Source organism: Xiphias gladius, chromosome 6, assembly GCF_016859285.1.
Source record: "Xiphias gladius isolate SHS-SW01 ecotype Sanya breed wild chromosome 6, ASM1685928v1, whole genome shotgun sequence".
Taxonomy (NCBI): domain Eukaryota; kingdom Metazoa; phylum Chordata; class Actinopteri; order Istiophoriformes; family Xiphiidae; genus Xiphias; species Xiphias gladius.
Window position 1 is genome coordinate 28,151,552 of NC_053405.1, and position 17,339 is coordinate 28,168,890.

Genomic DNA, 17,339 nt, shown 5'->3' on the forward strand with positions numbered 1-17,339 from the left:
TTGAGAATTATTGATCATACAGAGAAAGGGTTAAATAACTGTACACTTGGCAACACTGGTAACTGGAAGATGTAGGCAAATCAAGCATTGTCCGCATATAAAGAGCTGCATGATGCATAATATCATTAATGCGCAGTTGGGGTAAAGATCCAACGGATCAAACAATAATGTGAATGAGAGAAAAAGCTACCAAGAGAGAGAGATACTGTATACTTCACATTCTTTTAGATAAATACTTGTTTAAAATAGTACTCAAACAATACATATAACCACCTGATGAAGGTGTTGTGGGTTAAATGTTGTGTATTGTTATGCAGAGGGGTGTTAGTGCTGCTATGTAGTTATATAGATGGTGCTGTCACGACACCAACTAGAACTCAGGGGATCAGGAAAGTTTACCAATATGAATTTCTGCACCAAAATCGATGGTAATCCATCCAACAGCTGCCGAGATATTTCAGTCTGAATCCCAAATGTCATGGTGATGCTACATGAAAAGTCAGGGGAGCACTCAAGTCATTAGGATATTATTGTCTGGAGATCATGAATATGTACAATATGTTGAGACGATTTGTGTCACTGATGTAAAGATATTTCACTGGGAAACCACCAAGGTGAGTAGGCTTTTTGTCCTGGGGATTATTTATATCATTAACATCTATTAATATATGTACAGTATATTATGCATCCATTTTCATGGCAGTTAATCTGACAGTTGTTGACAGACCAACACTGCCAACCCTACAGCCATGGTGGTAAGGCTAAAAATTGACTTTAATATGCTGTTTAAAAACAAACATAATATGAAAAGCACTATACTACCGGATTTATACAGTACCAGTATTGTGAATGAAAGTCTACTGTATATATTATATCATATATTCTATATGAATATACAGGAATATATCTGATATGAACAGTATTGTTTTTATTTTTTAAGCAAAGGACAAAAGTAATAATGATATTTTTTGCTAATTGGTAAAAACACAACTTGTCAATAATTTGTATTATCTTCATATTCCAATAAGCAAATAAGCAATTAGCAAAGCTCATACAAACATGCAGATAGATAGGCAGCAAATTTCAAGGTTTTCCTCAGGTAACATCTATGTTTTAATAAAGAATTTAACTTCCTGCAAGGAAGGACCTGGTAGGCATATTTTTCAATAGTTTTTTGGTAGCTTCCATCCATTTAAGCACATACAGTAAATGATATGGCGCATGTTGCCTGTTAGTGCTGGACAGTCATCAAATTACCTTCAACAGTATGGTTTTGTACATGAACTGATGCGCCAATTTATTAATATACACCTGATATATGAGACAGATATAGACATTAAACATCGGGACTCTGTTGAGCAAAAGGTGAATTGATGCAATTAGTCATCAAAAATGTGAGTGAGGAAACAGAATTGCACAAAATGTAGAATAGTCAAACTACATCATAATGGTTACATTCTCATTTTAAAGTAACTATTAAGGACCTTGCATATCACTAGCATATATCAATTGCAGTGATCAATAGTATTAGACAAATGCTCCAGGACTGATAGATGGAGTGTAGCCTTTGACAAAAACAACAAATCATAATCAATAAACATCATCATGTTAGGATTATGACATTATGTGACATGGTGTGAAAAAGTAGAGTTTTTACTTTCATCATGAAGTCGTGAGAACAATCATACTCTATAGAAGGGTACATCTGCTACAGATGAGAACATGCTACTTGGCAGCACTGAGTCTTAATGAGGCTATTCCATCAGACCGCACATACACATACTCACAGAGAGAGCTGGGAGCTAAATACAAGAAACAGAGAGGAGTAAAAGGAAGCTCATATTCATATTAAATACTAATCTTCACCGCGGCTATCTCTCTAAATATCTCTCTCTGCTCTGTCCATCCTATTTTTGGCATCATATCTTACGCTCACTCTCTATCTCACAAGCGCACAGACGTGCACACTTTTCATACCTCTCTCGTCGCACCTTAAGCTTCCAAGGCTCCAGGATTTAGAGCACAACTGTTTTCTCAAGTCCCTAATCTAAATCTTTAATAAAGCACTAAGCAGCGTATTACGCTTCATCCAGGCTATTAAGCATATTCTCTCAGTGTCTAATGTGATTCAGCCTCTCATTCTGTCAGAGTTGGCCAATGTGCGAAGGCAGACTGACAGAGTGAGAAACTGAAGGAGACAATAATTACAATAATATTGACTTAGAATAAATGGTTAAAATAATTTTAACACTGTCAGCACAAACCCTGGAGACAACCCCACAAGTTGTTGGAGCAAGCAGCTCATTACAAGCCGTAGTTCTGTTTTATTGTTTAGCGACATCTAGCGGTCGTGTTAGACAGCATCATTCCTGTCAACAAATGGCTCCGAACCACGTTTACATTAAAGGGACAAAGCCCTGTAGTGGCCATAGTAATTATGACTGGAGCAAAGGAGGAAGTCAGGTGATGTTGTCAAAGAGCATCAAAGTCTATGTAGGGAAGAAGTCTGGCTGGATGGTTGGGTCGACAAAACACTGAACCACTGCTTGTTTCCGTGTTTCAAACCGATAGTCAGTGTTTTTTTCTTTTAATCATGATCATGATCGTTCTATAACCTCAATCATGTTCTTATTATTGTAACCAAAATGACGAAGGTCCTCTAACCTTATGAAAGTAATTATTTTAAACCAAACCATGATCTTTCCCTAAACCTAGCCAGGTTGCTTTTGTGCCTAAAGCTAACAAAACCTTTACCATAGCATTGTCACATTGTAAAAGGGTTACTTATTTATTTGTCAGCAGCCATTTTCAACAGTTTATCTGTGGCATATCTCCTGCCGCCGAGGAAACGCTCCTCTGGGTGATATCAGAGGGTATGGACAAATGACCTATACGGTCATTTAGTTTGGAGGACTTGTTGAACCTTGAGACAGATAATACTGCACAGAGGAGTGGAGGGAGTTCAAGGCCACAGATATACTGCATGTCACACTAACTAACCGGTGGTCTGGCTGATAAGTACTCTGAAGGGAAGGAAAGGGAAAACTGTAATGGTTGAAGTTGAAGAAATACGGAGAATGATAAAAGAAGGGACTGCTATATTAGAGCAGTGAGAAAAAGATGCAGAAGATGCAGAGAAAAGGGGAATGGTTGAAAAAGGAGATGAAAATGAGAGAGAGAAAGCCACCCCCCCACTTCACACACACAGACACACACACACACACACACACACACACACACACACACAGCCTCCTCCTCGGTCACCACAGCAACAGAGCAGAGGGTAAATCGCCGTGGCGACTGCCCTAGGACGTGTCGTGCATAGGAATGTGGAGTCCTTGTTGCCACCACGATGTGGCATACACAGGTTTGCGCACACACACACACACACACACACACACACACACACACACACACACACACGCACGCACGCACACACAACCACGCACATACATACAAGGGCACACATCAGTATTAGTGGGCATGAAATACTCTCCTGAATCTCTGATGCCACACACCAGAACCCAGTAACTTAAGTCGCTGATGCCATAAAAAATATAACAGTGACATATAATACATGACATTGTGTAACTTACCTTAATATGCAAATCATGCAGAGAACATCACTTATATCATTTACTTGACAGAATGGTGTTTGTTTAATATTCACGCCACACTCAGTCTCCACTCAGAATTGTTTTTTTCTTGATATAAACCCTTTTTACTGATTCCATTAGCTGGAAAGTAACATTTCGTATTTAAATACTAATTTTCTCATAAAAGCCGTACCAGACAGCTTGACACACTGGAGGAGGACATTTGAAGTTTGAAGAGTTTATAACCCACAAATCCTTTAGGGTGAAACCAGTAAATTAAATGTCTTCCTCTTAGTGTGTTGGAAGGATGAGGGTGGAGAACAAGTAAACACGGAGGCTAATGTGTGCCAGACCTTTTCACTGATTTACATCAAGTGCTTAACTTATAGATGGGAAAAAACGATGAATGAAAGTAGTACTTTCATTTAAATGAAAGTATTAGCTTTATCAATATTTATACTAATTAAAATGCTAAAGAAATGCTATTTCGCTGTTGTTGAATTTGCAACAGAGTAGTTTTATTCCATCTCACAATTAGTGCTCTGCTCTAGTGTTTACAGTTTATGTTTCAGCCACACTTTAAAGATTGCTCTCTTTAAATAAAAAGAATCCAGCTGATGAGCCACATTAAAACTTTAATTTGCAACTTCCAGCGTGGGCCTGTTACTGCTCTTTGGTTTGGGCCTTAATTTGTGGTATGTACAAAAACTGCATTTCTTTAAATAAGACAGAAACTGTTAAATTAAGAGAGGCATCTGTAAAATATGGACAAAATGTTAATTACAAATAGTAAGAACGGACAAAAACACCTGTATGTACAATGATGGGAAGACACAACGACTAATCAACAATTAAATGCAATATATATATATACATATTAAATAATTTCAACCAAATTTTTCAAGACACTTTAATACAAGTGACCACTTACAGTGGGAAAAAACAGCCTCCTATGAGCAATTCAATTGTCCAGTCCTCTAATTACAAAGTAATGTAAAAATCTTGCGTTTCTAATACTACCTCGCTACTGAAAGAATGCCTCATTCACATTGCTATGGAAATTTTGGTCATTTTCGCTTAATACCCCCAGATTTTTAGCCCGATTACTTGTCCTCAAAGACTATGACTTCAAGTATCACATGGTGCCTCTGAGCCTTGTGTTTTATTCCTCTTCAACTTATCGGTAAATAAAGAAAAGAAGACTTGTTTGTCATCAAGATAAATGGAGCAAAGTCAGCCACCATTTTGGTAAGATGACTAAAGTTAGTGTGTCCCACAGGTTGAGAATTTACTTATGGTGGTGGATGGCACGACATGTGACCGTTGTGCTTTCAGAGAGTGTAAGTGTAACCCAGGTTATTTTCTGTCGTTACAATTTACAGATTTACCCTAAACAACTCACATGCAGGCTGTCAGTACACATTACAATTTACCGATGTTCCCTAAATACTTCACATGCAGGCTGTTGGTAGACTCTAGCTAGGTGGCTGCACACACACAGAGAAGCCTCTAGTCCCCACTCAGTTACTGCAGCATACTCAGACAGGTGTTTGGCCAAAAGTTTGTTAGTTTAAAATAATGAAATTCTAATGTAAGATTTACCCAAGTTGAAACCATGTGATTTTATCTACCTGGGTGGGTCTTAATCAACCCGGGCGGGCTACCCAAGTAGAGCCAATGTATGGAAAAACCTGAAAGTGGTGCTTCACTCACATAAGACTGCTCTTCATTTTTTGAAATACATTTACAATTCAACCACTGTAATGAGCCAATCTGTTTAAGCCATCATGCTACTCTGTATTCACAAATGAATAAATCTTTTCCACATGAGCAGGCATGTAAATTCTACAGAGGAGGCCAAAGTACTGGTCCCTTTCTGATTCCACAAGCCGTGCCAGATTTCATTAAGAAAAAATTAACGACCACGTCAAGATCTGAACAAACATGAAGTGGGCATTTACAGTATATACACCAATCAGCCATGAAATTAAAACCAGTTACCAGTTTTAATGTTGCGGCTGAATGGTATATATACTGTATATTACATACAGTATATCCATCCATCCATCTGTCCATTAGCTATATCGCTTGTCCTTTGAGGGTCGCTGGGGGGATGGAGCCAATCCCAGCTGACATTGGATACACCTTGGACAGGTCGCCAGTCTATCAGAAGGCTGACATAGAGAGAAAAACAACCAGTTACGCTCGCATTCACACTTATGGGGAAAATAGAGATATGCATGAATGTATGAATAGTTAGCAAAAGCAGCCACAGCCACATCATCAGGACAAAGCCAAGAGCATCAACTGCTGTGCCTATACTAAAAACAACTTCAGTGATTAAAAATTCAATGAGAAAGACATCTTGCTAGAATGAAAAATGCCCTCTGGGAAGAGCTGTCTAAAACCACAACAGAAAAGACTGCAAAAAGTATCTTGCAGACCATGACTGCAAGATACATGGTCACATAGGACGTCAAGTCCTATGTGTAACTGCAGGGAACAGTAAACTGTATTGTTTATTCAATGTTGCTGTATGAAAAATAACCCTCAAATCCACCCATACAACCAAATGCGAGGAGCTTGTTATATATGCAAAGAAGATACACAGCTCCGCCTCTCCTAAATGGACCAGGCCTATCAGAAAAAGTTGCGTGATAAGTCACTGTGTGACAGTGTGAAGTTCTGCATTACAAACATGTGACCTCATTTTAACAAAGCTGACAGCAAGCAGCTACATAAAAGACTCATAAACTCTTACAGGTCATAAAGCAGCGTGTCTGAAGCCTCTCTGGACTCCCACCCACCTGCTGGAGCAACCTCCAGAATCTCATGGGGTGTTAACTCAATATTTCTGGCCTGGATACATAAGTGCAATTACAAAAAGTCCTGGAAACCACACAGTTGAAGTGTAAACTTCATATTAAAGTTTAATTTGACTTATCACCGATAAATTAATTTATAAAAAAGCTAAGGATTCTGTTAATCTATGATCATGTATAATAAATGATAACATACTTACATAGTGAATCATGTAGAAGTGTTCAGTACATGTAGAAAGAAGTCTTTACCACCAAATCATCAGACCAAACTGACTGAACAGTGTCACGGAGGGAATCAGTAGCATTTAGCAGTGGAGCTCCTCACTGGTGAGGACGCAGTTCAGCTGTCATTCCTGGTATGTTACTTCCTTTTTAAAGGTACTATATGTAAGATTCAGAAAACCCTTGGCTGTTACGTGAAGTACAGTCAGCATCCTGTATTGAAATATTATAAATAAGAGGTGTTGCCACACTTCATTACTAACGTGACAGTCTCCCTCACAACTCTTATTTCACGATAAGCGACGAGCTATTGTTTCAGCATAATAGAATAGACCTTTTATATTGCCAAATAACGTCACTGTACTGAATAGGTCTGGCAGTGGGTGGAGGCACCAATAATCCTAAACTAATGTCAGTTCTAAACAGATGTGAGATAGGAGAGGGATAAGTAATATTAGATTGGTGATAATACAAATAAAATCAACAAAATAACATGTTCTAATAACAGACGTTTTGTGCTGGGAGCGTTTCTTGACTTTAGCGCACTCCATTTCTAAGCTAACGTTAACTAGTGTTACGCACTTTTGGCACTGTAGAAAACCAAGAGAGGCATTGAGGCAAGGCATTCGGGAGTGAGCATAAATGTCACATCCTTTAGATTTTCCCAGAAAAATTCGTCCCGAGTGCTATAAACAGAAATCAGTTCACAGGCTGTTATAAGCAACCAAAAACGTAGGGGAAGATCTCATTTTTTTAAGTTACTTTACAATCCATTCACACATTGGTAATAAAAAAGCATTTAATACATGTAAATTGCTTCACATTGTTACATATAGCAAATTTAAAAGCTTATTAAAAGATTGCAAAAGCCACAGAAACAATCATGATGTGATATATCTTAACCTGATAACCTTATAAAGAAACATTGATAAACAGTGATGCAATCACTTTGCTTAGAAAAAAGTTAACAAGTACATACGATATACAACAAAACTGAGGACACCACTGTGCAATGTCATGAAAAGGTTAAATGATTAAATATTGTACCATCTTTTAATAGGTATATTATTTTTAAGTTTAAGTGTAGGGTATGCCTATTTGATCTTATGAAAAAATTAAAACAAACAGGTTATAACCTAAATGTACAACCTAAATGTAACAAAAGTGGACCTATGATCACTGCAACAAAAGCAACTCTGTCTCCTAGAAATTACATTTCTATACAATTAAACTGTTTGTTATGATGATGTCAATGTGAACTTTTTTCTTTATTAAACCAGACCACAATCTTTCTCTAACCTTAAACAAGTGCTGAGTGCCTGAACATAACCATAAAAAAGTTTAAAACCTGAATTGTCATAGATGCTCTGAGATTCAGGTATAATGATTCATAAATACATATGTTTCATACTTTTGTATTTATGAATTTATATTATCAGGTGTGAATATATTCATGTAATACCTCATTTGAAAGCTTAGAATCCGCTCTTTACCTCCGACTATACTGTACATTGTTTTGACAAAAATTAGGACATAGAAATGACAGGATTTTATGTTTCAGAAGAAACCAAGTAGCATCTTACCTGCTAGCTTGCAGCTATCTTGTCTCTCCATAATAAAACGTAATTTATGGTTGAAAAACAATCCACAGACAACCGGGGGCTTATTTTGAAGAGGAAAAACTGATCCAATGACTAAACAAACTCATGTATGTACAAACCAAATTAACAGTGACAAAAATATAGGTAGTTGAATTCCATGGTTTCCCTTCCTGTGGTAACTTAACAAAGCTGGTGCAGACAAATTCAAGGGACTGAAAAATTATTTCACCAATAATGTAGTAGTAGTGGTATTGCTTACATCAGTACACTCCCAGGATCAAAACAAACCAATCAGTATTCAGTGTCTCCCTTAAATAAGAAATGGCTACCTAGTGGTACTTTATTGAAATTATCATATGATAAAACTGGACTCTGACACGCACCCCGCGTGGGTTTTGTTATACCCATGGAATTGGGTTCCCATTGTGTAAGACTGCATTGTTGAACTATGGCTTTTTTTAAAAACACATGTTAATAGTTGTCGGCCATAAAATGTGATTCCACAAAGTTCACGTGTACAAGGTGTTTGATAAGACACAAAAGTAAAAGTCTATGTTGTTACACTAAGTCATACTGCTGGTCTTTTCTAATCATGACAACTGGCAACAAGGATGGCGAAATTTGGCCTCCCTCTCCCTTCCTTGCTCTACCAGGTGAGCCCCTCGTGCCATGGAATAGATGGATACAATCGTTTGAAACATAAACAACTGCAGTTGGAATTGAACACCTGAGAGACGTGAAGAAAACGGACATCTTGGGCACAAAGGGACAGCACGTTTTTGCAATGCTGGGATCTGTGCAGCAATACAGCAATGCTGTTATTCTGCTAGCAAGACACTTCTCTGTGCCACAAAGTACTTTACTATGGAAGCTGCAGCTTCACCAGAGGCACCGACTACTGGGTGAGACATTAAGCCAGTATAGCTCATTGAAGACAGCAACATGAAAAAAGTAAGAGAAAGGGTGTTGCCCGAACCTGAGGATTTTACACTCGGAAGGGGTCTCCAGTTGGTTTTTCTAAGTTGAATCTGCTGCAGATTGTGCAACTCAGCTCCAAGTGGTAGCCTATACATGCAACAACCCCTTCCCTCAGGCTAAACACAGAGATCATCCATTGCTGGTCGGAACACCTGCAGCAGTACAACTTCCGACTTCAGTTTACACCTGGATAGGACAAAATCGTGGCAGACCTGCGATCTTGCTCCATCCAAAGTCCAGTAGTTACCCACACACACTATCTTGACAGTGATGGAAGAGAGCATGAGCTAGTACAACGCCTTTATTCTCCACTGCAGGTAGTGGAGGCCCTTATTATGGACTGTGATGCCTTATGAGACATAAGTGGCAAGACAGGTCCCCCACAAAACCCCCACTCCAACCACTGGCTTGGCCATCACCAACCTGGGAACATCTGGAGCTGGACATTTGCTGGGAACTTCAAAGGGTACCCCACCATCAGAGGTTCGTGGTGGTAACCTATGTCCCCCACTCTTAGTGGCCCGCAGTCATGCCAGTGGGCTTCCAGTCAGTTTTTGGACCCCAATTCCTCTCAGAAGATTTTGAATCCTATCTGGCCGACAAAGGAATTTGTCATATTCGCATAGCATTCTACAACCCCCAGGCAAATGTTGGAGTAGAGCGCATCAACCACACACTCAAATGTAGCATCAGGGCACACATGAAACAGGGCTGCACGTTCTTAAACAGCTTGAAGCTTGCTAGTTTTGTTGTATACTGTAGTCAGTGACTACAATTTTTTGAACTGAATGAAAGTATTTGAATCAGCAAAGTAATTCAGAATTTCCACCCCTCATACAAAGCAGCCAACTAAGATTTTACAGGCTAAATCAGAATTATTCAGAATGTTGAGAATATCAAATAAAAAACAAATTTGCTAATCAGATAACCCCATTTTATCTGGTACTTTCTGCCACGTTTGAGATTTGCTCAGCCCAGTCTCAACAGGAATTATGCTCATATTGGATGATTCTGCACCTCACAATTTACATCCAATGCATCTAACATTCAGAGCCAATGCAGTTTGTGTGCCCTTTATATAGCCCTTTATGTACCAACCTAAGATGGTGGTGGGGTGGTGGATGGGCATCTATCATGTCAGGCTTTTTAGTTACAGACCTGTGATCAATTTTGGTAAAGAAAAAAAAATTAAATGAATGAAAAAATATTGTAGAAATAAACATTAAACATTTGGCAATAAATGGTCAAAAAACAAGACAAAGCAAAACAAAAAAAACTTAATTTGGAGCCTCACAAAATTGTCCGATATCAAACATCTTGTTTGGTTATAGAGTTAACATATCTCCGGGAATTCAGTGACGCACATTATTTCTCCATAACCGCAGTTACAATGTAACTGGACATGTGTTGTTTGGGGATTGAAGTTTTAATTATTTGAAATTTGCCAACAGAACCTGGCGGAAAATCATAAGCGGTCACTTATGCATTTGGTGTCAAAGTAGAATAACAAACAGTGGGCTGTAATGGCATATAGGTTGTAATTCAGTACTTCAACATAAGTTATTGAAGTTGGCAATTTGCTGTGATCCAACTTAAATGAAAACTCTGGTAAAAGTGCATCTTTAGAGATATTAAACTAATTAACTTATACTGTAGAGCAATATAACATGTTCCAAGAAGCAAACAAGAAAGAGAAATCTCACTTCAAAGTGAAGTGTAGATAAGAGCTCTGTGGGCCTTCAGGGAATCGCCGTGACTCACAAACAGCACATAAGACTCTGTACTTACAGCTAAAAAGGTGCTTCTTTACAGAGCTGTCTTTTTAGCTGTATGTTCCTGATACTCTGTGTTGTCAAGCTTTAGCTAGTAGGAAACTTTTGCATGATGATGTGCTATGCAGATCTTTCAATGAGATTTATCACACATTCTTGCTCAACAATATAGGCAGCCATTTCATTGACTGACACAGTGTCCATAAAGGGTTCCTGTGTGTATATGAAACTACTGAGGCCCAAAGGAACAGATGTAATAGATCTAAAAGTAAAACCTTGGCGCGCGAGGAACAGCAATCAGTTGTATCTCAAGCATCTGGAAAATATGTAATAGAGTGAAAAATATTACTCCACTGCGCAAGGGAACAGAGGATTGCACTAACATATAAGCAACCGCTCTACTGTAACCTTATGCTAATGCAACCACCGCTCCTCTCCTCTGTATCAGAATCAGCTGATTATAACACATTCAAGAAATATCAGTGAAATGAGGTACTCCATGTCTTTCAAGAAGCCACTTCTTCGTAGGTATCACTGCTATCAAACTGAAAGACATTAGGCCTAATTCAAATTGCCTCAAAGCTACTTTGCAGTGAACGGTGTACATTTTCTACAGATTATGGCTTAGAGGCAGGATCTCAAAGGGACATTTTATGTAGCTCCCACACCACTGAACCAAATTATTGCGAGTTATTTACTCAAATGGTGAAGAGATGCTTATATTGGGACTTTTTCTCCTTGTCACTTTTTATTAAAACTCTGCTTATTCAGGTGGCCGAGAATCAGTTAATTATCCCTTAGAAGTCATTAGTTTCACATAAACTCTCCTCCAAGTAGGAAAACAATAATCACTGTTACTGCTTCATTAGGTTACTAAAAATCTTGATGCTTTTTTCTCCCAGACACTCTTTAAGTTAAAAATGATCGGTCGAGGGCAAGAAGAGTCTGTCAATATGTAAATTAATTGTCATTATGTTGAGGCGAGGTGAGAAATGATGACAAAGAGAGACATTTCTTCTTTCTTCATCAGTGACCTTCACAATTAAATACTTACATGAAGTAACAAATCACAAAACTTCTCTAACCTGTATGACTAACAGAATATGTACTGTATGTGTATAACCATTGTATGTGTGTATGTATGTAAGTGTGCCTCTGGACAAATCTGTTGTCGTTGCTGCTGTGAGGGAATTTTGGCAACGGTCATTAGCTTGTAATAGCCTCCTCAACACCGCGTCACCCAGTAATTTAATTAAGTGATGCTTCTGCCCTCCCTTTTCTACTACCGGTTAACCACATGGCAGGAGGAGAGATGTGCCATTGCTAGAGATTGATGCGTATCGAGGCTGAAATCTGACAAAGGCTGGCATTTGGACTGTTTACATGTTATTTTGTGAAGGATTAAACTTGAACAGTATAATATCCACTTGTAGTCACTACAGCATTATTCAACTTTTCTTACTTTTCTTGATGGTTATGGTTAGACACTCAGAGCACTTGGTTTAGGTTAGAGAAAGATCTTAGTCTGGTTTAATACAGATATTTGTTCACAGTGACCTCAGACACAATGTGTTGATTTACGTATATTTAACCAAAATCATACTATTTCCCTAGCCTAGTGGAGCTTAACCACAGGCAAGATTCGGATGTGAACCCCGCTCTCTGGTTGACAATTGTGCGCTTAATACAGTACGCCCTCCATCCACCTCAACCACATCCTGGCAACTCTCCTGCCACTTAAAAAATGCGTTGCCTCTGAACATAATCCAGCCAGTGATAACGTTTCCTACAAAATGCATTTTCTATTGCAGTTTAGTTGTATAGAAACAAAATTTCAAGGAGCCAGGACTGCATTATGACGGGAAGTTAGGTGACATAGTATACAGAAGGACAAAGGTCATGTTAGGAGGTGACTGGGGATGATGGATGGGTCGACAAATCACATAAAATTTCACACAGGAAATTGTTGTTCCTTTCCCAGGTAGTTTTTGTGCCTAAACCTAACCAACCATCGAGTACACCTGCTGCTGGCGTACTCCTATGGATTGTGTCCAAGGGTAGGGACACGCAACCTACATGGTTGCCTACGTTTGAGGACTTGTTCCTTTTATCCTTCTTGTACTGATTTATTTTTTCTAGAAAAAACTTTGAGAAGACAGCAATGGAAAACAGAAAGCAGTGACTCTTTTTCAACAGCTATCAACATATTTCAGTGCCCACCAGCAGGGAAGGTGGTTGAGAGTTGTTTGTGTTCATAAAAGGTGCCGTAATGACTGTGGTTCTACTGTCCTTACTAACTGACATTACATTGATTGTTACTGTTTGCCCAAATATTATTCTAATGTTAGAAACAGACCATGGATTGAATTCTTCATACACAGCAAATGACAATTCAGTTGACAAAAAGCATGTGTAAATACAGAAAAGTGAGTGTGTTTCCCATTTTCACTTTGAGCGCCATATTAGCTATTTCTCTCTAAGCCACCTGCTTATATTGACAAGAGGACTAAACAAATGTCTATGCCTGTGTTTCCTGCATTGTTTTCTGTTTTCTAGTCTAGGCAACAGCGTCAATGGATTGCAGGCCTTTGGTGCAGTATGAAGAGGGAAGGATGATTGAGTTGTATCAATAGTTAAAACCTTTCCTAACCGCTGTAGCTAGTGGCAGACTACAAAAAAAGGTAAATAAACTATACATACATACATATATATATATATATATATATATATATATATATATATAGAGAGAGAGAGAGAGAGAGAGAGAGCAGGTAATTTAGCTTCTTTTGACTCCGGGCAATTCCTCTGTACTTCCAAAGAGCTTTAGATTGAAGCAGAGAGGAGAAAGGATAAGAAGGGAAAAGGGTCTGCTCAGACTAATTGCCTAAGCAGCAGATCAATATCTGCGCTAAGAAGGAGAGACCACAGCTCAGTGACGAGACCGCCAATAGGTCCCAGGGGTTCAAGTGCTCCCCTGGGTTGGGATTTGTTATTCTTACTGGAACAGTGGAATCAAAATGGCTTTCCCAAAAAATGTGGTGGAAAATTCTTGATTAGTTGCTGTCAATCTAGGAAATTAAACACCTCAGGGTGGAAGTTATGTCTTTAGTTTGGAATAAAAGAAAGAAAAAGAAAGAAAGAAAATGGTGTTCATTATGGTCGCTACTATGGTCCACTCTTCATTACTCACCAAAGCTGGCAATTTTGTGGCCAACTACCCAGAAATCACTGCTCAATAAAAAAGAAAAAAAGTGACATATCTTTCTCCTTCTGTGGAGTTTTAGGTATTTGTTTCAAGTTTTTTTTATGCATTTGTTAAGACATGCTGCTATAGCAACATTTACCACACAAAACTTTGTCCATTTATTAAACAAACTCCCGCTGCTGATGTGACAGTAGCACATCATTCACTGTGCAAGAAGAGAGAAACTAACCATATAATACATAAGCGTTAAGGCAGATATGTTTATGATTTGGTTAGTAGGTTGTATCAGTCATTTTATTTTCCAGATGTGATGCCATACCTGTCCACTAGATGCCCTCAGAGATTTTTACACTCCTGTGAATCATCCACCTCACCTGACTCACAGGTGACTATCAGCCTCTGTATGCTGCATTAGTTCATGAGTCCAAAAAGTCAAAGGATTTTCTGATCCAGTGTTTCAACAGCAGAGTGGCATCATGTCAACATTTTCATCCAACGCCATTACAAATCAGTGTTGCAAAAATAAAAAGGACTTTCTGATCGGCCACCACAATGGCTAATTTTCATTTAGGTTTAAGAAAATGAAAAGACATTGGGGAAAGATCATGGTTTTGGTTGTAATAGCTGCTTGATTAGGCTTAGGAAACAATATCAAAGTGCTGTTAAATCTTATAGTTGGCATGCGGACAGCCTTGGTTTCTTGTTTCAATTCAAAACCTGTTTACTGCAAAGCAACACCCAGGTAATAATACAGTCGTTTGATCAGGAGTTTTCGAGGAGGACATCATCTTCATAACAGTTCACCTCATTGGGTCCCCAGTGATCATTAAAAAAGTCACAAATGGCTATATTAAAATTACATTACTCTATGTTGGAAAATTCTCTTTGCCAATTTATTCCTTTTTGGGTGCAATATTTATACTGTATCTACAGTATATAACATTTAGTGAGAATGTGTGGTGTGTGTGGGTGGATGAGTCTGCATGTGAATACGAATTATGCTCTCAAGCAAGCTTATTGAGGAGGATTCTGCACATTAGAGCTATAATTTTAAAGAATGCAGCTGCTACACGAAGGCAGGGAAATCAAATAGCAATTGTCCACCGATGCAATGTACAGCGAACATCATTAATTCCTGTTTCTTTGTGTTGATAATTATCCACTTCAGAGCTTGGCATTCAGCAAAATAAAATGCTACATCCACCATCTGAATCACTGATAGAAATTTTTAGTCTTTATACAGTGGGTCAGACCCAGCAAAACTGCCAAACAAAAAGGAGGGTTTTTGTGAAACCAGCTGATTTTTATTCCTGCTGTGAAATTGCAGGTAGGAGGGAGGTGGAAGTCTCTCTCTCTCTACTGGGCTTTGGAAGGATATGGCTGGACGATGGTGGCGATGGATTGGGTGGAAGGTTTGCGTGCAGACTAATTGCCCAGAGTATGGCAGGGCGATAAAGTGACTGGCCGAGCAGAGTGACAGCCATGGCAGTAAAAAGAACCTGCTCATAGCAACACCATAAAAGCTAATTAACACCATACAAAGAGCCGCCCCTGCTATTGTGCCATTTGGAAAAGAGCAGAGAGAAAAACGATGATAGAGAGGGAGAGAGAGAGAGACGAACAAGTGAAAGAGCCCGCAGCGATAAAAACTTAACCCGTAACAATTAGTCTCCGGTGCTGCTAATGAGAAAGCTAAGATAAAACGGAGGGCTAAATTTAAATGTAGGGGGTTCTACAGCTCCTCTCCAGGGCTCAATACTCTGCCTTGCCAACAATAGCTAAGTCTTCGTAGCTTCAAAGGTAAGCTTCAGAGAGAGACGGAAGCAGAAATACCTCCCCTGGCCTGTGTGGGTAATAAAGTCTTGAGCCTTGATAGCCGGAGGCACTGGAATGAGCTACCTGCTTCAGGGTGAAGGGATACTCTCCAGGGAGACAGGTGCAGTGTGGTTAAATAGGCAAAACTAATGGCCGAGGGATATGTTACACATAGCGCCAGTATGCAGATACACAGTGATGTTGCAATATACTTTGGGGAAAAACATGGGAGATGCATTTGTAAATACCTGGATTGGCCCTGGGTGTAGGACACCATACAAGTACAGGAATTTGGCAACAAGACAGTGTTTTATACTGCAAATTTGGCAGAAGATTGGCATGGATTAGGCACGTCCCCTTTCTAAAGCACTGTAAATTTGAGCAGACAGCTCATGATTCTAATGAAACACAAAATTAAGCCTTTTAGTGTTTTCACTTCTAAATCAATGAGCACGTTTATGGGATTTCCCCTTGGACCGATCTGCAATTACATGTTGTAGACTGAAGCAGCTGTTAGCAGACACAAATCTTTTTTTCTGCTAGCTGGCATAGATGGGGTAAGGCTGTATTGGAATGCTGATGGACTGGTGTGGTATGATACTGCTACAGATACTGAACCTCCTGCTGAATGCAAAAGCCATTAACATTGCAGCAATAACATGACTGGGATAGTCAAGGAATGGGAAAATATAGAGAAAAGATATCTTGGTGTCATTAAATCAGCTGCAACCCAACAGTGGTAAACCTCTCTCCCCATGTCTCCCTGTTTAGCAAATTGTGGGCCAATTGATAGAGTGAAAGTAAATTAAAAATCTGAAAAAATGAGTGGAGAAGCAGGCTGACAATGCCCCTATCCATAGGGCACAAGGGGTCACTGAATGGTTTGATGAGTTTAAAAATGATGTGAATCATATGCTATGGTCTTCGCAGTCACAAGATCTCAACCCAGTCGGACACCTTTGGGAGATTTTGGACAGACATGTTAGACAGCGCTTTCCACCACCGTCATCAAAACACCAAATTAAGGAAGATACTTTGGAAGAATGGTGTTCTATCCCTCCGGTAGAGTCAAGAGATTTGTAGAATCTATGCCAAGGTGCACTGAAGCTGTTTTGCGGGTTAGGGTGGCCCAACACCTTACTAAGATACTTTATGTTTTTCCTATGATTTGTCACCCGTCTTCTAGGTTATTATTGATATTGGACAATTATATTGGATTGCGGTCAATATTAACATTTTGAAAATATTTATTTATACACCATTTATTTTTACAAGGTGGTTAAGCAAATACAAGTTAAGGTTAAGCAAAAATCAGAATCATGGCTTAA

The 17,339-nt window shown here is 39.0% G+C and overlaps 1 protein-coding gene across 6 annotated transcripts in view; it reads right to left on the reverse strand.

The window, feature by feature from the left end:
• The window catches only part of nlgn1 (neuroligin 1), a 288,702-nt gene that overhangs the window by 231,116 nt on the left and 40,247 nt on the right, over positions 1-17,339 (reverse strand). The window contains exons 3-4 of one of the 6 annotated variants that reach the window (XM_040128691.1): positions 15,736-15,747; positions 1,258-1,284 (exon numbers count right to left, since the gene is read on the reverse strand). The exons of 4 other annotated variants lie outside the window; for them this stretch is intronic. Coding sequence is in view for 1 of the 2 variants with exons in the window: in XM_040128690.1 (XP_039984624.1) it covers positions 5,030-5,038 (9 nt within the window). In the remaining variant the exon portion in view is untranslated. Of the gene's footprint in view, positions 1-1,257; positions 1,285-5,029; positions 5,039-15,735; positions 15,748-17,339 lie in introns of all 6 variants that reach the window. One more of the 6 variants, XM_040128690.1, reaches the window with a different exon arrangement.